This window comes from Alexandromys fortis, unplaced genomic scaffold (assembly GCF_014885135.2).
Source record: "Alexandromys fortis isolate MF-2015 unplaced genomic scaffold, M_Fortis_MF-2015_v1.1 scaffold_73, whole genome shotgun sequence".
Taxonomy (NCBI): domain Eukaryota; kingdom Metazoa; phylum Chordata; class Mammalia; order Rodentia; family Cricetidae; genus Alexandromys; species Alexandromys fortis.
The window spans coordinates 8738763-8766607 of NW_026067959.1; the positions used below are offsets into that span (position 1 = coordinate 8738763).

The window sequence follows — 27845 nt, forward strand, 5'->3', positions numbered from 1 at the left end:
ACTAATTATCAGAGAGAGAGAGAGAGAGAGAGAGAGAGAGAGAGAGAGAGAGAGAGAGAGAGAGAGAGGGGGGAGAAGGAGGATATGCCATTCATATTTAACATTAATCACATGTTGTAATGATACCATCTGAGTTTATGGGGGTTAAGTCTATTAAAATTAATTTCACTTATCTTTCATTTAAGGCGGCTTCTACAACATCAAATCACACAAGTGGCTTGCAATTTTTGCTCACGTATTTTTATTATTATTATTATTATTGGACGGCGCTGGTAGAAGATGCAAGAGGGGCGAAGGTGTCGTGCAAAGGGAGGTAGTGCATTTTCTACAAAGTTTCTGGAGGGGTGGAAGCTTGGGAGATGTGACCTAGCGTGACGATACTCGGTGGGAAGTGGAAAGCGGGCTGGGTTTGGTTTGTTGGCACTCCCCACCCCCGCAGCTAACGGTGCAGGCGGCAGGGCTGCAGCCCGGGCCCCCTACGCCGCCAGGCCTCGGGGTTCGGCCGGAGCGCTATCTCGGAGCACACACACCTGCGCGCCCACCGAGGTGCGCGTCGGCGAACCCTGGCGCTGCGCCCACGCCCCCTCCCCCCGGATTATTTTCCTGCCACCAACCGTCAGTCGCGCACTTTTCCTCCAGAGAACTAGCGAGGAGGTTGGAGGCGCCGGGTAAGCGTCCCCCTCTTTTCCCTCAGCCCGATCCCGAGAGCCGAGACGCCGAACGCGGCCGTCCTCGGAGCCGCCGCCCGCTGGCCCGGATCCCCGGCTCGTCCAAGCGGCCCGGGTGGAGCCGAGGCCGTCCGCCATCCCCGCCATCCCCGCCATCCCCGCCATCCCCGCCATTCCCGCCATCGGCGAACGCGAGCGGCCGTCGCCAGCCGGCGGGAGGGCAGCAGCGCCGGGGGGCCTCCGGGCCGCGGGGGGCCGCTGTGACCCGCCTCGGCCCCACTGCGTCGCGGGAGGGCGGGCGGGAGGGCGGGGGAAGCGGGGGCTTAAACGAGAGCGTCCGCCAGCCCAGCCGTAGGGAGCCGGGGAGACGGACGCTGGGCTGCGGCGCGTCGGCTGGGGCCCGGAGCGCGGAGGAGCGAGCAGGGCCCGCCGGTCCTCCTCATGAGGCCTGAGTGAGGCGCGGCGGTGACAGGGCGGCCCGCGGCGCCTCCCGCGCGTCCTGTTCGGAGCGGCGGCGGCGGCGGCGGCCCCCGTGGGAGGGAGCGCAGGAGCATGTCGGACAGTTTCGATCGCGCTCCAGGTGCTGGTCGGGAGCGGAGCCGGGGCCTGGGCCGCGGAGGGGGCGGGCCTGAGGGCGGCGGGTTCCCGAACGGAGCGGGGCCTGCGGAGCGGTCGCGGCATCAGCCGCCGCCGCAGCCCAGAGCCCCGGGCTTCCTGCAGCCGCCGCCGCTGCGCCAGCCCAGGACCGCCCCGCCGCCAGGGGCCCAGAGCGAGGCCCCCGCCGGCTCCGCGCGGCCTCCCCGGCCTGGGGCGCTCCCAGGTACGGAGCAGCTCGAGGGGGCCCCGGTGCTCCTGGGCCAGCCTCCCCACCATCCCCCGCGCCAAGGGCCGCGCGCCGAATCCGCCCCCCGGTTCCCCGAAAGCATTCCCCGGGAGAGGGGGCCCCGCTCGGCACGGGGTAGGAACTGGGTTTGGAAGGAGGTGCTGGCTGCCATTCTTTGTGCGCTCCGGCTGGGGGAGGGGCCGGGGCCCGGGGCCGGTGAGAGGTCTGGCGTCCCGGGAGGAAGTGAAAATCACCTACCTGTCCCCGGTGAACCCGGGCCCCGGGCGAGCAGCCACTTCTTAGCCCAACTCCTTAAGAGAGAGGGAAGGGGTGGGAAAGGCTCTCGAACGTTCGTTTCGGAGGCAGGTATATGCACTGGCGAGCCAAAGCAGGGCTATTGTTCCCTTTTGCAAGCTCTTTGTAGGACTCTTAACCATCTTACATTTTGTGTTTAACTCCCCAAATCCGGAAGTTCTCAGACGGTTTCTCAGTATGTAGTAAGTTGTTATATACAAAGGAATGAATACATCTAGCACTGCTTTTTTTTTTTTTCTTTCTCAGAACAAACGAGGCCCCAGAGAGCTCCACCTAGTTCACAGGATAAAATCCCACAGCAGAACTCGGAGTCAGCAATGGCTAAGCCCCAGGTGGTTGTGGCTCCTGTGCTAATGTCTAAGCTGTCTGCGAACGCCCCCGAATTTTACCCATCAGGTTATTCTAATTATACAGTGAGTACATTCTTTTCTCCTACACTCCGTGTTGATACTATTAGAATAATGTCTTTCGCTAGAGTATGCTGGCTGCTTTTTGTACTACACACAGAAATACCTTATTCAGCGAAGCCGTGGTTCCGGACTATAATTTGTAGTTATATTCATGGTATTGAATGTAAGCTTGTGAGACTAGGGATTCTCGTCTGCTTGTTTCCCTGTTGTGTACCTAGTACTTAGAAAGTAAATGTAAAATCACAAGCCTGGTATAGAAAGCCTAATTTCAAGGATATCTTCAATTTGTAAAACTAAAATCTTCTGAACCTATGGACAGACAACCTGTACAGTGAGTGGCCAGGAGAGCTTCCTTTAGTCTGATTTTAGCCAGATTGCAGAATATTCCTGGTGCCTTTGGAGTAAATAACCTTTTGCTGCAAATAGGTAGTTTATGAATGTTGAGAAATGCGTATCTGGGCTCTTTATTTCTAGAGGATGTTCATCGATTATGTTAAGATAATATTTCTGGTGCTGGCTGTATGCAGAAATATTGTGAAAGCTTTTGCTGTCTTTATTTTTTTTTTATTTTGAGTCAAGCAAGGCAGCCCTCCTGCCTCAGCCTCCCAAATCTGGAATTACAGGCATACTTTACCATGTTTCGTATGTAAACAATTTTGGTAAAGTGTTTACATAAGTATATGTAGGCATAAAGAACTTTTCACGCTTTTATTTTTGTCAATAATGTAGCAAATTTTATCTGGTCTTAGTTTTCTTAGTAGTAGGAAGCCCAAAGCATGGTTGGACTATAGGAAGAAATTCACCTGTCCTTGTTAAACCCAGATGAGTCAGTGAATAGAGATTAACTTCAGAAAAGGGGAGTGAATAACAGTGATGAATTGAAAAGAGGACTGGTATACCTTAGCATGAGGCCTCACTCTCAGTCTATTGAATGACAACACAGTCGGAACTCAGCTCAAAGTTAGCACACAGAGAGCTAGAGCTGGCATCACAGCCAAAGAGGAAAAGTGTCGGCATCCTCTAAGCCTCAGTTAGAATTATCCTCATGTCCAGGGGTAGCCGTTAGGGGGTTGCTTGGTTTGGTTTGGTTTGGTCTTAGATAATTTCGATACATCCTAATCATCCTTGAACTTGATACCCTCCTGCCTCACAGCCTCTCCTGTGCTGGCATGTTACAAACCATTTTTCAAAGCTTACGTAAATGAAGATCTAGAGACTAGGTTGATGCTCTAACTCTACATTTAAATTCCTGTTGGAACATAGTTTGAGGTAACTTATTCACATCACTGGACTGTGTCAAGGTTCCATTTGTCCACTGATCAATGGATAGCTTCAACTTTGGGGCTATTGTGAATGAGGTCATTGTCTCTGCCCATGTCCTGATTGATATGTGCCTTTATTTCTGCTTGGTATGTAAAAGTAGAATTTCGGGAGCCAACCTTAGTAGAAGCAGCTGTCTTCTCTAACGAGATCATTTCACTCTGCATTCTTCAGTGTTTGATTGCTACTTGCTGTCCTTCCTTGTCAGCACTCTGTTTTCTGTTTAGCCATCCTGATTAGTTTTACTTTCTGTTTTTCATAGTTTCTGTAATCTATATTTGGTTCTCTTTCCTGTTTGACACGTAGAGAATCTGCACTTTGTGGAACTAGAAAATCTATGCACCCTTTAGAAAAAAATGCTTTGGGACTAGACAAGAGGAAGTATAAGTATGACAAGAAAAGCAGTTGATTTGGTGAAAAAAGACATTTGTCATAAAAAGTAAAAATTAAGAGTCGCTCCCCAAAAAATTGTATTTGACTCAGAGAGGAAAGGAACCATGGAAGCTCTGTGAGTAGTTGAATAATTCAACTCTTAAGAATGTTTTACTTTGGGCGCTAGGGAGATAGCTTAGAGCTTAACACTGGCTGCTCTTCTAGAGGACTCAAGTTCAATTCCCAGCACCCACGTGGTAACTCACAACTGTCTGTAACTCCAATTCCAGGGGATATGGTACCCTCACTTAGATATGTATGTCTATACATGCCGGTAAAAATCGTAAAAAATACATACATTACATGAAAATAAATCTCGAAAGGAAAAATTAAGATAAGAAAAAAAGGTTTACTCTTTAGCACCCAAAAACAGTTACCTATTTATCTGTTTTCCTTCCTGTTGATGTGGACTATTTTATGATAGGAAAAATAATTGTTGTTGTTTTCTTTCAAAGTCCTGAATACAAGTCAAATGACCCTTTATGAGCAAATGTGTCTATGGGTGTGTGCAGGTGAGTGCATTTGTCTGAACAGGCCAGAGAGGCCAGATCTCTCTTTGGAGCTGGATTCACAAGATGGTTGTGAGTGGCCCGTGTGGATGCTAGGAAAGAAAGGAACAAGGTCTTCTATAGGGCTGGTACGTGCTCTTTTTTTTTTTTCCTTCTTTCTTTTTTGAATGATTTGTTTTTTTTTTTTTTATGTGCATTGGTGTTTGGCCTGCATGTGTGTCTGTGTGAAGTTGTTGGATCCTGAAACTGGAGTTAGAGAAAACTGTGACCTGTCACGTAGATGTTGGGATTCAAGCCTGGGTCCTCTGGAAGAATAGACAATACTCTTAAACACTGATCCATTCCTCTAACCCCGTGGTACACGCTCTTAACCACCCAGCCATCTTCTCTACCTCACCACCAGCACTTACTTTGAAATCAGTCTTGGTGGTTTTTTGGGTTTTTTTTTTTGGTAGGAATTCTTTGATATCTATTAGTACATCAACTTCTCTGTTCATTGTACCAAAACAAATGAACTAGAAGCATCTTTGGCCCTTGGTATATGACCTTTTATTTCAAAGACTGTTTTAGTTAGTTGCCAGCATTTAATTAAGTAGGATATTGGGAAGTTAATATTGACTGGTTTCTGTTTAAATCATAAGAAATAGCCATAATGGACTGAAATTGGTTGAAGCAAATTGGCGGCATAATTAAATTTCTTCCCTGGCTGATTTCCTAAGTGGTAATTCTCCTGGATTTTGTGGATAGTTGGGCTTGCTACCTTGTCCTAGTATTTTGTCACCCTTACTTAACACTAAAGTTTATTCAAAGTCCAAGTTAAATGCTTTTCAGTCCATTTAGTACAGAACAGGAGCGTCCTCCTTTATCCAAACTCTTTAGATAAACTCGTGTGAGGAAAACTTTTCCTGATAGGAGCCGTGATACAGAATTAGCTAGAACCAGTCCCTCCACAAATAGGTTCTGTATGCAGTGGTGGGTGGGGCACTGGTCTTGTAGGACACAGTGGAGAAAACTCTCTTTACAGGGCCTTTTATAGTAGTCAGCCTCTGTTTCTGGAAATCTTTGAGCCTGCTCTTGTATACATTACTGGGTCAGTAAGATGGCCCAGCAAGGTAAAGGCACTTACTGCTAGGCAGATGACCTTAAGTTCAGTCCCTGGGGGACCCACATGATGGAGAGAACCAATTCCCAAAAGCTGTCCTCTGGCTTCACACACAGGTTCACTAGTCCAGCTGCTAGAATTTCCGCTTTTCATGCTGGGTTTCTGTATCCATCTGTTCCTGGTTGCTTCTCAGACTTATATGGCTATTTAGTTTACTTGCTAATAAAAAAGGAGCTGCTAAAGCATTCATTAAGAGGCAGAAATGTTTGTGTCACCACCCCATCACCACCCAAAAAGCTTTTTTCCTAAAAGCCTCTTCGAGTTACTGCTGCCTTTTTTATCTGTTTTCAGTATGGAATGCAAATCTGCAGTGTGATTTCCCCCTAGATAAGTTGATACAATTTTTATGATTGTAAAAGATCTCTGATTTTTAAATCTGTAGTGTTCTTAAATTTTCTTTCTTTTAGGCCCTGAACAATACATGAAAATCTGTTTAGTTTAAAAGTTCCAGTGTGGTAGATGTCAAAGTTACCTTTTGTAGTCTTTAAAGATCTCTTGTGTGATTTTATTAGAACTGCATATTTAATATTGCTAATCTTGTTAAGCTTTCCTTGTGTATAATCTCCTTTACTTCCAAGACTGCAACCATCGTTCTCTTCTAGATTTTAGCTATGCACTTGACCTGGGCATCAGTTCTCCTCGCTTAGCTCTCCTTCCATTTCTGATGGGTGTTTCTCTAGCATCCTTCTTCCCCTCAGATCATAGTACCTAGGGTTCTGTTTTTCCATTTTATTACCTTTTTTGTGAATCCTGCCTGCTCCCAGAATCTGATATCTGAATCACTTTCCTGTTACTTCTTGATGAGGATTCTCACATTTATCCTCAGGTATAAAACAATTATCCGTAACAAGGTTATGGCAGAAACTTAGTGTGTTGACATCTCCATCCTTTTCATGTTTCAGTCCAGCAAGTCTAAGTCACTTGTCTTCAAATTGAAGACAGATAAATTATTTGAAAAAAAAAAAAAAGAAAGCTGATACAAGTGATACAGACTTTGATCAGGCATGGTGTGCTGCCTGTCTCTGAGAGCACTGTTAGGTGACGGGCCTGACGGCTCTCCCCTGTTCTCTGTAGAGCACATCTGAATTTTTTTTTAAATGACTTAAATTCTTTTTAATGGGCATTGGTGTTTTGCTTGTGTGTGTGTCTGTCAGGGTGTCAGTCCCCTGGAACTAGAGTTACAGGCAGTTGGGAGCTGCCATGTGGGTGCTGGGAATTGAACCTGGCTCCTACAGAAGAGCAGCCAGCTCTCTTAACTGCTGAGTGTCTCTCCAGCTCCCCACTGCAGCTCTGCTTTTACTCACCAGACTTGAATCCTACTTTGAGGGGTCTATTGACAGTGTATAAAGCTGACATTGGACATTCTGAACTGTGTTTTTGTCACAGTGAATGAGAGTTGATAGAAAATTAGTGGCTTCAGCTGATGCCTTCAGACTTCTCTTTGTCATTATATTAATGTTATGATTCTTTAAGTCTAGAAAACTATGTATACCAAAACCTTTTTAATTCTGAAATTCACACAGATAGGTGGTTAAATATATTAATAATGTATATGTTTTTAATGCTTAATTGTTTTCACAACTTTCTAATAAAGTAGCAGTGCTTGTAATAATAATTTTTCACTCCAGATGTGTTGTCAGTTGTTTAGCTTTGCAGAAATGTTAGGTCTATACAAATAAGTTCCTTTCTTTGGGGGGGGGCATTATGTATGCTCTTTTTATTTAACAAATTATCTTGGAACTATTTCTGAAGGATGGAATATATATACATATTATATTAGAGGTGCAATTATATTAGAGATGCATAAATTCTGTCTTGTTTTCTTAAGTGGCTATATTAAGGCTGATTATATGAATGTACAGTAATAAATTTAACCAATTTCTTGCTTATATACTGTTAGGTTTCTTGGCGATGAACATACTTATATTATGTCATATTTGTGTTCTGAGTCTTAGTTATTTTGAGGGTAGTATAATATAAAAGTACAATTTTTCATCAGCTTTGTGTCTGTACACAAATTCAAGTTCTATGCAGTCCTTTATATAAACTCCTTTTCCCCACCACTGCTTTTAGAATTAGCCTCCTTAGTGTGCCCTCATCATACACGATCTACCTCTCTCATTGATTCTTAACAGCCTTCATCCTTCCTCAGTTTTGTTTTAGCTATTGACATTTTTCCTCAAAGGTATTAAGTCAAGTCCCTCCCTCTTTGGAACCAACATACTGTATCCTTCTACTGCATAGGATATCTCCCACAGTTTTTGAGGGTTTGGGAGGAATTCTGTTTGTTTTGCATTTTCCGTTATTTTACTTTTTTTTTTTTTTTAGATTCATTTGTTCTGTCTTATGTGTATGGATGTTTTGCCTATCAGTAATGTGTGTGGATTGTGTACATGCCTGCTCCTGCACAGGTCAGAAGAAGGCATTGGATCCCCTAGAACAGGAGTTAACAGGTGGTTGTGAGCCACCATGTGAGTTCTGGGAACTAAACCCACATCCTCTGCAAGAGCAACAGTGCTCTTAACCACCCACTTCCAGATATATGAGCTCTCAAGACTAGTTATCTCAGCATCTGAATGAGATATGAGGAGAGAACTTGGTCTGCTTTATTCATGGCAGTTCCTGTGTCACGTCCTTTCAGCACCCATACAGTTGGCACGCAGGCTCTCGGCATGGACTGCTGGTCCATCTACCTCAGTGTCCAGGGCTGGAGCTACTGGCATGTGCCTTGAAAGGATGTCAGACACAGTCTTACCAGGAAGAATATCTCCCTTGTATTTTTTTGTACTCACTGACTCTAGAACTTAAAGCCCTTCATAAGCTGCTTCTCTATTTTGCGCATTATTTTTTCATGTGATTTGTAATTTGAGTTTATTTGGAGAACGATAAATCTTATCAAGCAGTGTATGTATTTGAACATAACAGATAAATTTTAGCATGCTTTGGGGTAGTATTCCATGTGATGAGAGCAAGAAGAATCTTAAGATTATTATTACTATCCAGATTGGTTAGAAACCTAATAAAGCAGACAGAAAGTCTCCCACCATCTTTATTATGATGTAATTTTGTATTTAAGCAGTTAAGTATGCTTCCCTGTCCTTGGGTATTGGCAAATAGATGACAGACAAAGCACACTAGTTTTTTTTTTTTTTTCTTTCTTTCTTTTCAGTATAGATGTTGTCAAACATCTACAAGGATATACAGAGTAGTATAATATAGTTCCCAGGCTGGCAATTCTGGTTTCTATATTTGGTCCATCCTTTCCCTATAGTGTTATGTTTTTGTTTTTTAATTTATTTTTATTTTATGTTCACTGGTGTTTTCCAGCATGTATATCTGTGTGAGGTGTCAAGCCCTGGAACTGGAATTACAGACAGGTGTGAGCTGCCATGTGGGTGCTGGGAATTGAACCTGGGTCCTCTGGAACAGCAACTAGTGCTCTTAAATGCTGAGCCATCTTTCCAGTCCCCTTTCCTTACAGTTTTAATTCAAAATTACTAACTAGGTCTTATTTCATCTGTAACTAGATTCTTCTTATATTATTTATTATAGTGAAACTTTATTTCCTTGCCATAATATAAATCTGCTAGGATTGAAAAGACAATTCTTTGTCTTAATGGAGCTCCTTCTGTTAAAACATGTTGGGCAAGGAAGAGGAATAGCTAGCTGAGTGCTCTTCAATTTTGGTCTTTAAAGTTATTGTGAGATCCCTTAAAAAAAAAATCATTGCTAGAAACACCTCAACTTAAAGCACTGCATGCTTGCTTTGCTAGTTATATGAATTAAATTGTTTTATTCCATTTTCATTTGTTTTGTTTTAATTTTGAACTGTAGGAATCCTATGAGGATGGTTGTGAGGATTATCCCACTCTATCAGAATATGTTCAGGATTTTCTGAATCATCTTACAGAGCAGCCTGGCAGTTTTGAAACAGAAATTGAACAGTTTGCAGAAACCCTGAATGGATGGGTCACAACAGACGATGCTTTGCAAGAACTTGTGGAACTCATCTACCAGCAGGTAGGTAGGCTCGTAGCAGGAGGTGACTGGTAGTTTCCCAGAGCCCATAGACGGTGACGGTTATTTGAAGAAGGCTAGGTCCCTGTCCATTTCGTCTGTACTTGTTAATGCTTTGTAGATAAGAGGAACGTTTGAAGTATGTCCTGGGTAAAATTCCTGTAGTTAGAGATCCAAGGCTAGAGCCAGGCCACACTGTCAGTTGACCTGCACAGCCCAGCTCTGTAGAAGCAGCATTTATGGCTTAGCTAGGGCTCTGTGCACAAGCAGCAGTACAGAAGAGGTCTAGGCTCAGACAAGGAAATCTACAAAAGAATCACACATACCCCTATTTTTTTGCACCTAAAGCTAACTAACATACACAAAACAGTTGTGGGATTTTTTTTTTCTCTCTGTGTTTAATTCTGTAGGATTCTTGGAGAAGGTGAGAAAAAAATGTGAGAGAAATTTCTTCCCTCACAAATGAGGTGGTGTTGAGGACTGAGTTCAGTGGCAGAGTGTTGGCCAGGCAAGTGCAGGGCCCCGAGTTTAGTCCCTAGCACTGAGATAGATAGACACAAATAAGCCAGGCTGCAAAATAGTCCAGTATTAAGTTTCAACATTTCTTGTCTTCATTTGTTTGTTCATGTGCTTTTGAGATGGTCTCACTCTGTATTTCAGGCTGGCCTGGATCTCACTATCCTAGACTGGCCTTGAACTAAAGGTAATTCTGTCTCAGCCCTCCAAGGCTATAGGATTTGACCGTGCCCACTCTTAGGTTTTAAAGATGTGTATCTTAAATCCTTAAAATACTTAACCAGTTTAAAAAAATAAAAGACTTAACCAGTTATTTCTGTGTTATTTAACATTCAGCTTTTGTTGTCACATATTGGGCAGTGGCATGTTAATACCATTATAAAGGGTATTAAAATGCTGTCTTTTTTTCCCCCAAAATCTTTAGTTTTTAAAATGGTTTTCAGTACAGTTTTAAGTTTGAGAAGGTTCCTTTTTACCGTACCCAAAGAGTTACTAACACATAGAGAAGAGCATACATTACAAAGATAAAACCCACTGGCATTACTCCAGCTTCCAAGAGGTATGTCAGTCATCCTTAGCTATCAAGATTAGTAAGGCTGCTTTAAGTGTATAAGTTAATTCTGCCACATAAGACCAAAGAGAAAAAGCAGATAGTCTAGAAAGGAATGAGTTTTCTTGACTAGTGTTGCTGATGGATCTACAAGTTTATACTTGAGATGGTAAGTTGTGCATTCCCAGTGGACTTTGAGCTGTTGCCCCACATGAACGCTATCACTCTCTACCTTGGGTGTGGGGCATTCTCATGGAAAGTTCAGTGAAAGAAGAATATATTCTGTCTGAAAAAAGAAAAAAATCATAAATTAAAAAAAAAACATATTGTAAAAAAACGTATTGTAGGTGGAGAGAATGGGAGATAAGAGTAGGGTTACTTAAAGCAAGTGGTAGCTAAAATCTCATTTTCCAGTGAGGGGAAACAAGTAGGCAATTGTGTTTAACTGACAAACAGTTACAAAGGCTAAAAACCCTTCAGCCAATAGCGGGAAAAGCAAAGTTTGGCTTTCTTTTGTTAAGCATTTATAGTATAAGGAGAAATCATGTTTGTTTTGTTTTGTTTTTGAAATGAATCAAATGTAAGAAAAAAAAAACAAAAAGAAGAAAAAACCTAGAAATAGAAAGGACTAATTATAAAGCATTTGCTATGTTTCTGATAATGCTAAGATTCTACAATGGTTGCTCTAGCTCAATGGTTGAAAGTGTTACTCCTCCGTCCACACTATACACATCTGAGCAGAGAGCTTAACTCATTCTCCTCTAGTGAAGTGATCCGGAAGGGGCTAGAATCTGTGATTTATTGGTTATCTCTGCGACCTTGGTCAGGCTCCTGAAGCCCTCTCACGTGTTTTCCTGTCTATCACAAGGTGGTAAACTGTGTCCTCCTGTTCTCTAAAATCTGCAGTTGAAGTCTAAATTTTTTAAGTGCTGCTTCTGCTACAAATTCAAGATGTAGCATTTTCTCACTTAGTTTTACTTTTTATTTTCTATTTTTAAGTAGTTGTTTTGATTTTTTTTTTTTTTTATTCCATGTGTTTTGGGATGTTCAAGCCAAGTACTGTTAGTCGCTTTTTTGTGTGTCAAACTGAAGCTAGGAAGGTTTCAGTAGTGGCCAAGGTCACAAAGCAGAATATTTGAGTGTCTTGTTGTGGACTGCTAGATCTCAAAGTGTGTGCTGTTTTTTCCTGAGAAACAACATTGATCCGTAGTTTTGTAGCTACCCTCATCATTCATAATTGTTACCAAGCAGTCGTGTACACGTCTGTATTTTCTGCAAAACTGGGTAACATCAAGAGACATTTTCTAATTGTTTCTGGTAACCTCAGGTGAAAGAGGGATAGGAGAAGTCCCCTTACAGTTTTCTTTGTACTGTGGTTCTTAGTATAAGGATAGGTGGGAGGATTCACTTTCTTAGGCCTAACAAAAACCTTGTAATATATACTATATAGTTCATTTTAGTAGCCAAGTGGTGTTCCTCCATAAGATATTGCTAAGTATTTGCATTGATAATAATGTATTTGTGTCATACAAAACTTTTCTTTTTAAAAGGCCACGTCTATCCCAAATTTCTCTTACATGGGAGCTCGCCTGTGTAATTACCTGTCCCATCATCTGACAATTAGCCCACAGAGTGGCAACTTCCGCCAATTGCTACTTCAAAGGTCAGTGTGAATATAAAATTACAGATAATAGAATTTGACCATTGATGTTTTCTAAACACCTTACAATATAGGTTGCAGGGGAATATAGGCAGACCAGTCTGATTTCCAGAATATTTAAACCTTAGAGTCAAATGTCAGTTTTTCCTTTGCCTTTGGTTTGGGATTTAGAAATGCCTTTCCCAGAATCATCAAAATGACTAGTGATGTGTTTTTAAGTATTTCGGTAGTTTTAGTTTGAGAATTTAAATTTGATAAAAATGAGTAATTCATTTTTCTTGACTGATTTGAACTACCACCTGCATCACACTGCATTCTTAAACTTGAGCTTTAAATCTGATTCTTCATCATGTTCTGTCTTGTCACTTGTTCTTGTTATTATATAGTCTAACTACTATATAATAGCTATGTTAAGAGCTCTAAAATTTTAATTATCTAGATCTCTGTTCTTGTAGAATCTTCTTGCTCTACACCTTTTTACAGTTAGAATTAGTGTTTACATTACACAAGCATTGTCGTTATATTACATATTTAATAGTTGGCATTGATTCATGAATTATTAGGGAAAACTTTAATTTTCTTAAAGTGAGTGTGGTAGCTCACCGAAGACAGGATTGCTTCAAATTCAAGGCTAGCCTGGGATACATACTAAATTCCACTCCAGCCCAGGCTACAGAGTGAGACTCTCCCTCAAAAAACCAAAACTTTTTTTTTTAAATCTAATTATTTGAGTGGTCTTTAGCAATAAGATTATTTTCATGTTTAATAAGTTTATTATCGGGCTGGAGAGATGGCTTAGTGGTTAAGAGCACTGGCTGCTCTGCCAGAGGTTGTGAGTTCAATTCCCAGCAACCACATGGTGGTTCAAAACCATCTGTAATGAGATCTGGTGCCCTCTTCTGGCATGTGGGCATACATGGAGGCAGAATGTTGTACACATAATAAATAAAATAAATCTTAAAAAAAAAAATAAGTTTATTATCATTTGTCCATTGATTCTTTAAACATACTTGTACTACAGGGCCTGAGTTGTAGTTTGGGACTAGAGTGCAAACCTCTGAGTTCAGTTTCCACTGTACGTGCCTGCATGTGTGCGCAGACACGCCAAAAAATTAGTGATTACAAGATATTTGAGTAAGAATTCTAAAGCTAGAACCCAGCTAACATGGAAAAGGAAACTTCACAGGTTTCCAACCATAGACAAAGAATTGCAGGCAACTAAGGAATGCTGAGAGTAGGGGAAAGTCTTCTCTGGTGTCGTAGAGTTACTGTTGCTGTGATGAAACACTGTGACCAAAGCTGCTTGGGGAGGAGAGGGTTGGTTTGGTTTATGCTTCTACATCATGGTTCATTACTTAAGGAATTCAGGATGGGAACTCAAACAGGGCAGGAACCTCTCCAGCTCCATTAGCAGTAGCTGATGCAGAGGCCATGGAGGCATGCATGCTACTTACTGGCTTGCTCCTATGGCTTGCTCAGCCTTCTTATAGAACCCAGGACCACTGACCTAGGGATGGTACCACCCACAATAGGCTGAACCTTCCCACATCATTCACTAGTTAAGAAAATGCCCTATAGCTGGTTCTTATGGAGCCATTTCCTCAATTGAGGTTCCCTCCTTTCAGATAATTCTAGCTTGTATCAAGTTGACATTAAATTGTCCAGCACACCAAGGGAAGAGGCCGTTGGTTATCCAACACCAAGTGGTCAGCCCTGAAATCATATGCATACAAGTAACATTATATGGATTGAGCAGGGTGTACATGTGTGTGTGTGCACGTGTGCGCACACACACATATACACACAACAACAATTAAAAATTAAGAGACTAGAGACCATGTATTTGGGTGGGGAGAAGGGATAAAATGAATTATGTAATTACGTTTAAATTTGAAAAAAAATTTAAAAAATTAGGCCTTAAAGGTGGTTCTCCAAATACACATGTAAAAGATGAATTGTGCTAGCAGCTCAAGTGGATAGCCATTCAGAGAAAAGAAAAAGGAGAGGAGAGTTCCTGTCCTATATTAGATTAAATGCCAAGCACATCAGACTAAAGGGAGACAAACAGGAAAGTATTTAACAAGTGAACATATCTTGGGTTGTCAAAGCTGTTTTGAGCAAGATATTGTACCCATAGGCCATAAGCTTAAATGAGAAAATTTAGTTAGATATAAATTACATTTGGGAGTAGTCAACTTTATATGAAGTAAAAATTGGAAATTGTATACATAGCAATGAGCTCTTTTATGCGTTCGTGAAAGAGATCTCTAGGAATGAGTAAGAAAATGTATAGTGGGACTGGAGAGATGGCTCAGAGGTTGAGTATCTGGCTGGTCTTCCAGAGGACCTAGGTTCAGTTCCCAGCACCGCAGGGCCACTCACAGCCATCTCTAACTCCAGTTCTGGCTCCCTCTTCTGTAATCTTTGGGTAGTGCATGCACATGGTACAAAGAACATGCAGGCAAAACACCCATACACATACAATAGTAAATTCTTAGAAAATATTTCAAATGGTTCTGGATAAATACAGTTTGGAAAAATAAAAATGGCAAATTTACATATATTTTAAGAACTATCCTTACTATAATTACATACAAATTGTAGTGTCTGGACAGAGAAAGTGGATTACAAGCAGAGTATGATGCCAGAAAGGCAGCCTTATTAAATTTCTGTATGAACTTCTACAGTACTATAAGACCATCAGTAATATGACTGGGAAACAGAGCCCAGTTCTACCCTTAGAGATATATATGCATGTTTGTATGTATGTATGTACTTTGAAAAAGACAGAATGAAGTTGTAGTGGTATGGGGTAGTGATCTGGACTTTATTTTCACCTTTGTGAGATAAACACAGGTTCTTTCTATAATTGAAAATAGTTAGCTCTGGGGGACTTAGAATCTTTCATCTGGATAATTATCCATAGAGGATAAGAATTTACTTGGGCACATACTTTGTGTCTTTTATGTCTTTAGAAATTTATAAAAGAAAAAGTATTTTATCAAAATTTAACTAAAATTAAAAGAGAAGGTAGGAAAGGGTTTGGATAGCTGAGTTGCTACTGATTAGTTAGCCCTTTTATTATTTTAACTGGTGCCCTTTCCATATATATCTCTGAGAATTCCTTTAATATCCTTAAAGAAGGTAAGGCATCTTGCTATGTTTGACTCAGACATGGTGCTCATCAGGTAACGTGTGATAATTGGAGTTGGCTACATGGGAACAATAAACAAGTCTGTGGTCCTTTTACACCACTGGCTAAATGTTTGAGCAAGAGAGGATTTCTTTGTGTAAAGAAACTATTGTAAGCTGGCTGTATGGAAACCATTCAGTCTCCAAAAGCTCTTAACTGCTGAAAGACCTTTCTAGTCCCTTCCTTTGTCTTTTATTTTCTTTTTAAGAGAACAGTCAACATCAGTTTTATAAAACAAATTACTTTCCCAGACATTTCAAAAAAAAATTAGAAGAAAATTAAAAGCATCCATTTTAGTAATAGTGGCTAACACCATAATTCCTCTCTAGATTCCATGGTAGACAATTAGGATTAGTTTAGATGCCTTGGAACTGTGAGTATAAAACTCCCAGATTTCTGTTTATTACCTGTATGAGTTAGAGGTATAATCTCTGATAATAAACCATGGGAAGTATAAGAATAAAGAATTTGTTGGGTGTGTTGGTGCAAAATCGGATCCAGATCATAGGAGGGCCATGAGTTGAAAGCTTGGCTAAGTGACATAGTAGTTTAAGCCAGACTGGACAACTCAGCAAAAACCCACCTACAAAATGCAAAAAGGGGTTGGGTATATAGCTCACTGTTGCCTGATCTTGTGCACACAAAGCCCCAGAGTTAACCTCAAAAAAAAATTTTTTTTTCTTCCCCACCTCTTCAGCTTAACTGGATACACAAGTATAAAGAACACTTTAGAGATGGATAAAAGTAGCAAAAATACCGATAAGGCATGATATAATTTTTCCTGTTTTAGTTCTAGAATGTTCTGAACCTTGTGAAATGTATACTGTTAATAGTACAATTTGATCTGCTAGTTTCATTCTTATTCCTGGCAGTATCTTAGAACTGCATCTGAGGTCAGGACAGTGATTGTGTTTGCCTTGGTTGCTATTGGTTAACTAGACTGACAAATGACAAAAAAAAAAAAATCTTGGTTTACTGTTGAAAAGTCAAAGCAGTATGAGATGGTTAAAAGATACATCTTTATTAGATGCCGGACGGAGTATGAAGTTAAAGACCAAGCTGCAAAAGGAGATGAAGTGACTCGGAAACGATTTCATGCGTTTGTTCTGTTTCTGGGAGAATTATACCTTAACCTGGAGGTGAGAACATTTCTTATTAGTACTTCAAGGTCTGAACATGTAAAAATGCTTCCAGGAAGGAATTTTTGTTCACATTATAATTTTACAACATCAAAAATAAAATAGAAGAAAATTAGTTCAATGACTGCTACCAGGTGATAACTGCCTGCAATCACAGCAGTTGGAGGGCATCTTGGGTTTTAGGGTAGCCCGGGCTACATAGTGAGACCCTGTCAAAGTTAAAATGAAGGGGACCAGGGTGAAAGCAAATCTTTTCATACCTAATTATATTTGAATGGAACATTGATAACTTTTGTTCTGCTCATAAGCAGAACAAAATCATAAGTCATCACTAAGCTTTTAAAAGTCCTTATATGCTCAGGAAGCCAACCCTGTCAACCAGGCAGCATCATGCTTGTAGCGGTACTCCTGCCTTAGCCCTCCCATGTCCCACAGCCAGGTCAGTGCTGGGCTATTAGCCATAGAGGATGGCCTTTTTGTGAGTCATGGTGCATTCCTTTTTCACTCTTTTGCTTTGTTTTACTTTGATTTTGAGACAGGGTTTCTCTGTGTAGCCTTGGCTGTCCTGGAACTTTTCTCTGCAGACCAGACTGGCCTCCACTTCACATAGATCCGCCTGCCTCTGCTTCCCGAGTGCTGGGATTAAAGGTGTGCGCTGCCACCACCACCCAGCCCCTCCATACACATAATAAAATAAAATACAACTTGAAATACCTGGGTTTTTTTTTTTCATGGTGGCTTAAATTACAGCGTGTTTACTGAAGCAGCACTATTGAAGTAGACTTATATTTCTATGATGTTTTATGGGTGATGAATAAGAATTAAATTTTACCTATAATCTACAGTTTTATTAGAGGTCTTACTTATATAGAGAACAATTGTAATTAGTTTGATGAAGTTATCACAGTGTGTTCCTTTAGTTTTTATATTTAACTGAATTTTGCAACTGCTTCATAGGCTATTCATATGTCTGTATCACATTTGAGTATTGCTGTTTTTAGTTGTCCTACTGTTTCTTCTCCTAAAGATCAAAGGAACAAATGGGCAGGTTACAAGAGCAGATATTCTTCAGGTTGGTCTCCGGGAACTGCTGAATGCTCTGTTCACTAATCCTATGGATGACAACTTAATTTGTGCAGTAAAATTGCTAAAGGTTGGTTTTTCTTTAAAATTCCTTTTTAACATTATTTTGTGTGTGCTTGTGCATACCTGGAAGTTAAAAGACACTTTGAAGGGGTTTCCTTTCTATCATGTGATTCTGGGAATTAAACTCTGATTATTGGAAATCTTCCATCCCAGCCCATTTGTAAATTCCCCTTTTTTTGGTTTGTGTGCCCTTACAAAAAAGTTCTTAGTCTATTTTAGCTTTTTATTTTTGACTCCCAGATGAAAGTTTTAAATCAATCTGGAGAGATTTAGCTCTGTATTGAATACCTTCTTAGTATTCTATTGTATTCAGACTTTTGCTAATATCTATTATTTTAATGAACACTTGGGCTGTTGTGCATTTGGCTGTTGTAGTACTGCTAGTAGTCTTCCATTATCTCTTTATAGATACTTTTGAAGATTAAATTTTTGAACAGATTCAGAGGGTCAGTGAACATAAGTATTTTATATTGACAGATAATATCCAAGTTTGCTGAGCTACAGCTCTGTACTCTTCCTAGTAATGAATGAGTATACCTTTCTCCACATCTTCAGGGAAAGTGGGATCAGCTTGGGTTTGCTTTTGTCATGGTGAAATAAAAATCCTCACAATAATTTGAAGTTACCTGATTGGTAGTCAATTTAAGCATTCCTTCATGGTTGCTGGCCATGTTTGTTTCTGTGAATGGCCTGTTCATATCTTGTTCATATCTTTAATTTCTTTCTTTTAAAACATTGTGTGTGTGGGGGGGGTGCGTGCGCCTGTACCTATGGTTTAAGAAGGTGTCACAGTGTAGATCTGGCCATCCTGAAACTAGCTCTGGACCACGCTGACCTCAAACTCACAGATCTGCCTGCCTCTGCCTCCCAGGTGCTGGGATTAAAGGTGTGCACCACAACATCTGACGTTGATTATTTTTGAAAAAGAGACATGCCTTAAAATTTAATAGCTAATCTTAGTCATAGAGGAACTATAACATAATTATGGATGTGAAACCGTATAGCTTTATTTTCTAATTAGTCAAAGCATAGATGGTATAGACGTCTCCGAATAGAGACAGTCGGCAGAGAATAATTGGAAATATCTAACCATTAAATTCATCTTGTTTAAAAAATAAAGTTTCAACTTTTGCTAATACCTTTTAAAAATCTCTCCTCTATTGCATTCTTATTTTACTGACATCTGTGCTTTTAGTTGACAGGATCAGTTTTAGAAGATACTTGGAAGGAAAAGGGGAAAACTGATATGGAAGAAATAATTCAGAGAATTGAAAATGTTGTCCTAGATGCAAACTGCAGCAGGTAGGAAAGAAGAAGCTAGTAGATGTCAGACTTTTCTCCTTCTGGTTTTTGTTTTTCTTCTTCTTCTTAGGATTTTGAATCATTATTACTTCATTAAAGTGATTAAGATTATGGGTCAGTTTAGTATTTTGCCTATGACATGTTGCTACTAAGTTTTGTTCAGCTATACTTAAAAACTTAAAATTTTCTTTGTGGTAAGATATGATGAGTCTATTGAGAAAGAAAATGATGTAGACTTTAAACATGAACCTAGTGTTTGTGTAGTGAACTTTACCATAAGTAATATAAAAGACCAGTGTAATTCATGACCATAATATAAGTCCGAGTTAAGTAGATCAGATTTCAAGTTTTTTGTTTTGTTGTTTTATCAAGACAGGGTCTCACAATGTACCCGTCTTTTAACTCACTAATGACCAGGCTGGCCTCAAACCTATAGAGATCTGCCTGCCTCTGCCTCCCAAGTGCTGGAATTAAAGGTGTGTACCAGTAAGCCCAGTTTCAAGCTTGTTTTTTTAAAAGTAAAAGAATAATACAGTGAATTATGTCATTGAAAATGTCTAGAAGTTTAAAGCATTGGGTGTCTGTTAAGTTGTAACTAGAGCCTCGCTAGAAATATTTTAGAGCCTCACAGCACTTGGGCAGTAGATGCATATTAATTTGATTTCTAATTTTTGTCTGTAGAGATGTAAAACAGATGCTCTTGAAGCTTGTAGAACTTCGATCAAGTAACTGGGGCAGGGTCCATGCAACTTCAACATACAGAGAAGCTACCCCTGAAAATGACCCTAACTACTTCATGGTATGCCATGTTTGTGTTTTAAGTCTCACTTAATGCTTTGTCTTAGTTACTTTTCTGTAGCTGTGATAAAACACCATGACCAAGGCAACTTAGAAAAGAAAGCTTTAATCGAGCCTGGGATTGCAGAGTGTTAAGAGTTTACAGTGGTGGAGCAAAGGCACAGGTAGGAACAGCTGGGAGCTCACATCTCCCTCCACAAACAAAAGTCAGAGCACACTGGGAAATGACATCAGAATTTTTTGAAACCTCACATCCTGCCTCCAGGACACACTTCCTCCAGCAAAGCCACATCTAATCCTTCCCAAACAATTCACCAACTGCAGACCAGGTATTCTAACAAATGAGCCTGTAGGGGCTCTTCTTGTTCAAACCACCACCACATGGTGAATTCAGTATTGGAAATTGAGTTATATAAAACTATTCTCATAATCCAGTGCCAATTAAACATTTTTATCGCCACAGGAGCCAGTAAGGAGATCATGTAAATAGATCCTCTAGTGAAAAGGAGACTAAATCAAGATCATCCACTGTCAAGATGGATGTAGTAGTAATGTGAAAAAGACCAGGACGGTGATGCCCTATAGTTTCTGACATCACCAGATGTGTAGCAGCTACAAAGGAATGCTCAACCCTTAAAAACTTCTTAACTTGTAAAATGGCAGGATAATAAGAAAACAAAGCTAAAAGCTAATTCAGCCAGGGATGGATCAATACTAGACAGCAGGACCTAGAACCGCAGAAGGCGAGCAAAACCTAAAAGGTGGAAACCTAAAAGCCATGTGCATTCCCAGTAAATTGGAGGGACTGTTAGGATGTTGGGCTTGCTTGTTTGTGTACAGTATTAACTGCAGGTGATTGATCTCAGCCATACTACTTTAATGTATTTCAAACTGAGCACCTACTTTTTATCATTTTGATTTATCCTAGAATGAACCAACATTTTATACATCTGATGGTGTTCCTTTCACTGCTGCTGACCCAGGTATGTTGTCTCAGTCACTTTCCCCCTATTTTTTAAGTAGTAAATTACATAAAGACTCTTTGATAGTATTAAGTATGACATTTTTTCTTCAGTGGGGGGTGTTGTTTTGTTTTTCTCTCTAATAACTCTAGCTGTCCTAGAACTGCCTTTGTAGACCAGGCTGGCCTCAAACTCACAGAGATCCGCCTACCTCTGCTTCCAGAGTGCTGGAAAGAAAAGCCTGCACCACCACTGCCTGGAAGGGTTCATATATTATAAGATTGTAGGGCTACAATTTGTCAAGTGTTGTATTTAAGTTGATTACTTGGGACTATTCTGGGTGATTTGTTTTAGTGTCTTGTCACTTTACCAGTCAGAGATCTCCTCCCTCAGTTAAGGACAGCCATTTTTATTTTGTGCTTCTTCTTACTTGTTTTTTATCTTAACTTTTCCGATGATTAGCATAGACGGTAAAGACAGCTTATATTAAAGTTATTGCAGTTACTAAGAATTACAGACTGCATTAGTGTCCATGATTCAGAGCAAATTAAAATTCAAGTCTCTGTGTACCTTCCAGTAAAGGGTTATTTATAGAAAAATGGCAGTAGTTGTGACAGGTGGAACTGTAGACTGAAAGAGAGAAAGTCTTCCAATTTAGTGCACACTACAACCCGCTACAATTGGGGTTTTTTTTCCAGTCTTTTCCTCCAAATAACAACATTGACTGTCATGTGCCTCTGACATAAGAGTCTGTAGGATGAGGAAGTAGAACTAAGTTATAAGGTGAGCATCTTCAGCTTCACTAACGCCAGTGTTGCGAGAATTGCTTTTCAGCAATGGTCGTTTCATTTAGTTTCCCGACCCACAGCTTAGATGACTTTTGTTTTTTATTCTTGGCAACACTTAATAGGTATAATTTCTGTCAACCCAACTATATGAAATTCTATGTAGTTATTTTCATGACAATAATACTGAATTTCTTCTGTGTGTTAACCTTTGATTTTTTTTTTTTTCATTGAAAATTGCCTCTTGGTTGTCTTTTCCCCATATTTCTTCTGGGGTTATTTGTCTTACTGATTTGTGATTCCTTACAAAGTCTAGAAAAAGATGATCTTGGTCATTTAACGGTTTTATCCCTTTGTGCTATGTGACTATCTTTCCATTTTATTTATAATGTATTTTCATATACATACTTTGAGCTTTAATTTATCAGTTGTTTGTGCTGATTTTTACTTAATTACATTTTATTTTCTTCTAAAAATCATACTTTGCTGTTTTCCTATTTATCTACCTAATTTTTACATAGAAAGTATTTAGTTTTTAAATATTTTTCACTGTTTTGTTTTAGCAGCAGATATTAACTTAATCTTCCTCTCTTAGTTATAATTAAGCTACCTATGGTATGCTAAATAATATTGATCTTGGGATTCTTTGTCCGTATACTTGTCTTCATATACCAGTAACCCATTCTTTACTAGTCTTATGTAAATCATGCTGTTTCTGGTAAGACAGATCTTAATCTTTAAAAAGAAAAGAAAATTACTTCAGTGTCAAATTTTTATTGCAAGCTCTTTTTTTTTTAAATATTTATTTATTTATTATGTATACATTATTCTGTCTGTGTATGCCTGCAGGCCAGAAGAGGGCACCAGACCCCATTACAGATGGTTGTGAGCCACCATGTGGTTGCTGGGAATTGAACTCAGGACCTTTGGAAGAGCAGGCAATGCTCTTAACCGCTGAGCCATCTCTCCAGCCCCTGCAAGCTCATTTTTGTCTTTTAGAAATTAACTTCAAAATTACAGAGAAGTAAAAATTGCACAAAGAATATCCATTTGGCCATTTCCCAGGTGTTCTTTTGATAATGATTTACCCAGCTTATCTTTTTCCCTGTCTCCACACATTTTACTTTCTTAAACCATTTGCATTAGCTGTTTCAGTATGAATGGGGTAGTGATTTTAACCTTTATTTATTTATTTATTTATTTATTTATTTATTTTGATTAAAAAAGTCTTATCCCTTGGGCTGTAGGAACCTGTACCCAAAATAGATTTAGATTTGCTTTTGCCTGGAGCCACAGGTATATCACTAACTTGCGAACACTTGGATGGTTGGGTTTTGGTTCTTTTGGTTTTTCCTCATGGGCTTTTTTTTTTTTTTTTTTTTTTTATGTGGAGATTAGAAATTCGAGGTCAAATAGGCTGTTACAAACTCTGGGTAAACGATTTCTTCAGAGTGCCTGGCCTCATTCCATTCTCAAACATATAATCAACCTTTGTTTGCCACTGAGGTGTTTTATTTGCTTTTCCAGATCCATCCTTTTAAGATGTCAACCCTTAGATGTTTATGAAGGATGAGAGATAGGTATATAGAGCATGAGTTCTATCTTCCTGTTCTACACAGACCTAGGGCCTTGCTTTTGAATGTTTGTGTGTTTTAAATGCCAAGCCCCTTGATGACTGAAACTGTTCCCCACCCCCACCCCCTGTGAGCCTCCAAGCTGTACTGTATATGCATGATGTGGAGTTCCTGTTGGCCTGTGTTGATACATCTAAAAGAATATCATACGTAAAGTACTTAAGCAAGAAATCTTTATGCTTAAATTTTCTCCAACTTGTCAAAATTGGAATGTCACCAACGCCTGATATTTAGAGTTTTATAAAGACAGTCTTGGAAAAGCTTGGCCCTAACCCAGAAATATTCCCTCAAAACGGGAATGAAGATTAGCCGGGTGTGGTGGAGACCTATAATCCTGCCTACTCTGGAGGTAGAGTCAGGAGGCTTACAACACAGGCCTGGGCAACTCAGTAAGATCCTGGTTCAAGATAAAAATTGAGCCAAGCGTGGTGGTATACACCTTTGATCCCAGTGTTTGGAGGCAGAGGCAGGAGAATCTCTGTAAGTTCAATGGTGGCCTGGTTGGCATAGGCAGTTTCCACAGCAGCCCGGACCACAACAACAGACCCCTCCCTGCTTCTCTCTCTTATACACACACACACACACACACACACACACACACTCACTCACAAACCAAAACCTATAAAAAGTATAAAGAGCCTGGTGTGGTGGCACACACCTTTATCCCCAACAATTGGCAGGTGAAGCCTGGAGTTTCTCCTGAGCTCAAGGCCCACCTGGTCTACCTAAAGAGTTCCAGGACAGTCAGCTACAGAAATCCTCTCAAACAAAAAGTTACGAGATTTTGGGGTTATAGTTCAGTTGTAGAGTATTTGCCATAGTATATGGGAGACCTGAGGTTCAGTCTTGAGTAACTCAACTGTGAAATGTATTTACATTTAAAATGATAGTGTGTATAAATATTTTAAGGTTTGTGAGCATGCAAGGAAACGAGCAAGCCGAATAGAATATAAATTTTATGAAGATATATTATGTAATTACTACTATTTAAACAATGGTCTTCTTAAAGTCATTAAGAGACTATAGAGACAAAACTGTTCATTTCATAGGATTATTCACTCGTTTTTTTTCCCTGTATTGTCTTGTAGATTACCAAGAGAAGTATCAGGAGTTACTTGAAAGAGAGGACTTTTTTCCAGATTATGAAGAAAATGGAACAGATTTATCAGGGGCTGGTGACCCGTAAGTTCTCCTTTTCATTACTGATAGTCTTTGTTTATCCGTGTTCTTGTGCATGTGTGTGCGTGCATGTGGAGGCCAAAGGTTGGTGTCAGGTGTCTCCTTTAGTCACTGTTCACATGATTTTGAATCGGGTCTCTTGCTAAACCTGGAAGTAACTGATTTCACTTAGGTTGACTGACCTATAGGAATACGCCTTTCCTACCTCCCCAGATCTGAGATTACAGTCACTAGTCAGCACACCCAGCTTTTTTGCATGCGTACTGAGCTAAACTCAGGACTGTGTGCTCCGCAGCAACTGCTTTATTCTGAACCATTCCCCTCAACCCCTTATTACTCATTCTTTATGAAGCTTCTGTGACCAAGTTTTGAGATAACTAAACTAGAAGAACAATTATAAAAGAATGGCATTCAAGGGCCAGCAAGATGGCTCAGCTGGTAGAAATACTTCTTCACAAGCCTTATGACTTGCATTCCATTCCTGGACCCCTCCTTGGAATGATGGATGCAGAAAGCCGACTTCAGAGTTGCCTGTTCCCTGCCTTCCAGTAGGCAGCTAAGTGCTGTACTACAGGAGTGCACCACCATGCTGCAATGCTTGTGTATTTACAGATGCTGGAACCGGAGGGACAGGGCTTTCTGGATTACGTAATCTCAAAAGTAGCTTCCTGTTACAGTCTGATTTTAGATACATGGCAAAGTGACCTGTCACTGTGAGAAGAGCCTTGCAGAAATAAGGTTTTTTGTTATTGTTTTTTGTTTTTGTATTTTTTTTATTTTTTAAAAAAGAAAACAAACTATCTTTTTCATTTTATACAGTATCCCAGTTCCCACTCCCTCCCCTCCTTCCATTCGCTCCACTCCACCTTCCCCGCAACCCCAGTCCCCATCCATTCCTCAGAGAGGGTAAGACACATTGCTTTGGGGAAGATCCAAGGCCCTCCCTACTATATCTAGGCTGAGCAAGGTATTCATCCAGAAAGAATGGGTTCCCAAAAAGTCAGTACAAGAAGTAGGGATAAATCCTGGTGCCACTACCAGTGGCCCTGCAGTCTGCCCCAGCCATACAACTGTTACCTACATTCAGAGGGTCTAGTTTGGTCCTAACTTGTCCCTTCCCGGTCTGGCTGGAGTTGGTGAGCTCCCATTAGCTCAGGTAGACTGTTTCAGTGGGTGTTCCCATCATATGACCCCTTTGCTCATATTCTCACTCCTCCCACTTTTCAGCTGGACTTTGTGAGCTCAGCCTAGTGCTTTGCTGCGTGTCTTTGCCTGTTTCCTTCAGTTGCTGATGAATGTTCTATGGTAACATTTAAGATACTCATCACAGGGCTGGAGAGATGCCTCAGGGATTAAGAGCACTGGCTATTCTTCCAAAGGACCCAGGTTCAATTCCCAGCAGCCAAATGGCAGCTCACAACTGTCTGTAACTCCCAACTCAAGAGGACCCGAGGACACCTTCACACAGACACAAATGCAGGCAATACACCAATGTATATAAAAATAAATATATCTTTAAAGAAAAAAAAAGAGCACTTGCTCCTCTTCCAGAGGACTGGGGTTTGATTCTCAGTATCCATATCTGGTGGCTCACAACCACCTTCAACTCTAGCTTGAGTGGAACCAACGCTCTCTTCTGACCAGTACACATGTTACATATATGGACACAGATACTTACATACAAATAAATAAATAAATGATGTTCATCACAGAAATAAGTTTAATGTTAATTAAGCGTAACTACTGGAAGGGTAAAACTTTTTGAATGGAATAAAAAATCATAGGCAGACATCATTTCTGAAATCATGTTCTAGTTAAAGTATTAAGAAGGTGTGGACTTATACATGTCAAGCCTTCTATTAACTTTTAAATGCACATATCTAAAAACAATTCAGTCTAGGAAAGTACGCTTAACATCTCCAGACATTTCAACATTTTGAAGAATAGTAAAGTCACATAATCATTTTTGGCTTCTTTTGCAGATATTTGGACGATATTGATGATGAGATGGACCCAGAGATTGAAGAAGCTTATGAAAAGTTTTGTTTAGAATCAGAGCGTAAGCGAAAACAGTAAAGTTAAATCTGAGGCTATCAGGGTTTTTGTTTTGTTTTTTGGGTTTTTTTTTTTTTTTTTTAAGTTTAGGTCTGGTGATTTAGCAGAGCACAGGAAAGCAAGAAACTGTGTCAGGCTTATACCAAATTAAGGATGTTGAGTTATGTTACTAATGTATGCAACTTTAATTTTGTTTTAACACTACCTGCCAAAATAAACTTTATTCCCTGTAACTTAAAAATGTGTATATATATATAATAGTTTTATTATGTACAGTTAATTCTACTGTTTTGGCTGCAATAAAGTCGATTTTGAAATAAATGAAATGTTGAAAGAAAATTTTGCTAGCTGATTAGATGCTTATCGTTCAACTTTTTCTTGAGGTGGAAAGTCTTAGCCTGGAATTACATATTACTGCCAAAATGTAGCATTCTCTTTTAGGTATGACTATTACAGATTTTATTTTAGTTTAACATTTATTTCTCTATAAATTTAGTTTCAAATACTAATCATGATCATGAAAATCTTTAGCACCAAAGTCTTGGGGAATATAAACAACTTATTACATATGTAGATGCTATTTGTTATCAAGGGCTTTTAAACTGTCCTTAATTGAGGGGTGGGTGGGGCTTAGAACACCAGCTAAGGAGCCAAGACTTCATTGAGGATTTATTCCAATTCAAGAATCATTTTCTCTGTTTGACTTGACTAACTTCATCGCCCTCCATCCTACAGCATTACTCTGCTTTCTTTATAAGGCGTTCTCATTTTTATTTCACAGCATGGATTGCATTGACTTTTTACCAGAGAACTGGCGTAGGTGTTTGTCATTCAGGTTTTCATCTGCTTTATAATTGATGTGCCGTGAATATCACTTTTCTAATACTTTTACTATACTGTACCACCTTGGCCCTATTTAAGTAATGTTTTTACCTACTGTCAAATCTTTTTCCAACTAACTAAAAAATAAGAAAGGGTTGCTTGTACATATGCATGTAAATAGTTGTGTTAATATTAACACTCACTGTTTTACATTTGGTACATCTGTCTGCTTATACAGTTAGTTTTCTCACTTTTCTGCTTGTTTGTTCATCTGTATTAAAATTAGAATTTGAAAATAAAACTTAGTTTTGTTCTAAGTTTTTGAAATGGTATTTTAAGGAATTTGTTGTTAACCTTGCTTACATGAAATAAATTAAAGGTTTAGAAGTTAGAGAAATTGTAAGATGGAGATATTCAATACTCAGTCTGGGAAATTAACAAATACATT

General features: G+C 39.8%; 1 protein-coding gene across 4 annotated transcripts; it reads left to right on the forward strand.

Annotated features, from left to right (window-relative positions):
• Positions 1-505: 505 nt before the first annotated feature.
• Positions 506-27714, forward strand: Paip1 (poly(A) binding protein interacting protein 1). 4 transcript variants are annotated; one of them, XM_050152760.1, is made up of 11 exons: positions 506-668; positions 2053-2219; positions 9474-9659; positions 12273-12385; positions 16603-16714; positions 17742-17867; positions 19056-19162; positions 19844-19961; positions 20889-20943; positions 24430-24523; positions 26503-27714. In XM_050152760.1, exons 2-11 carry the CDS (start codon positions 2124-2126, stop codon positions 26594-26596), a joined length of 1101 nt encoding a protein of 366 aa, XP_050008717.1. In that variant the 5' UTR covers positions 506-668; positions 2053-2123; the 3' UTR covers positions 26597-27714. The 4 variants fall into 4 exon arrangements, with proteins under 4 accessions (XP_050008717.1, XP_050008714.1, XP_050008715.1 ...); XM_050152757.1 differs by lacking the exon at positions 506-668 and adding an exon at positions 1089-1626; XM_050152758.1 differs by lacking the exon at positions 506-668 and adding an exon at positions 1089-1488.
• The last annotated feature ends 131 nt before the right edge of the window (positions 27715-27845 follow it).

What these genes read in the sequence shown, in the direction of transcription:
- Paip1 (XM_050152757.1), top strand. Translation starts at nt 1,221, where the DNA reads ATGTCGGACAGTTTCGATCGCGCTCCAGGTGCTGGTCGGGAGCGGAGC. An exon ending in ATGACCCTAACTACTTCATG is followed by an intron (nt 19,962 to 20,888) that starts GTATGCCATGTT and finishes GATTTATCCTAG; the next exon opens with AATGAACCAACATTTTATAC. An exon ending in TTTCACTGCTGCTGACCCAG is followed by an intron (nt 20,944 to 24,429) that starts GTATGTTGTCTC and finishes ATTGTCTTGTAG; the next exon opens with ATTACCAAGAGAAGTATCAG.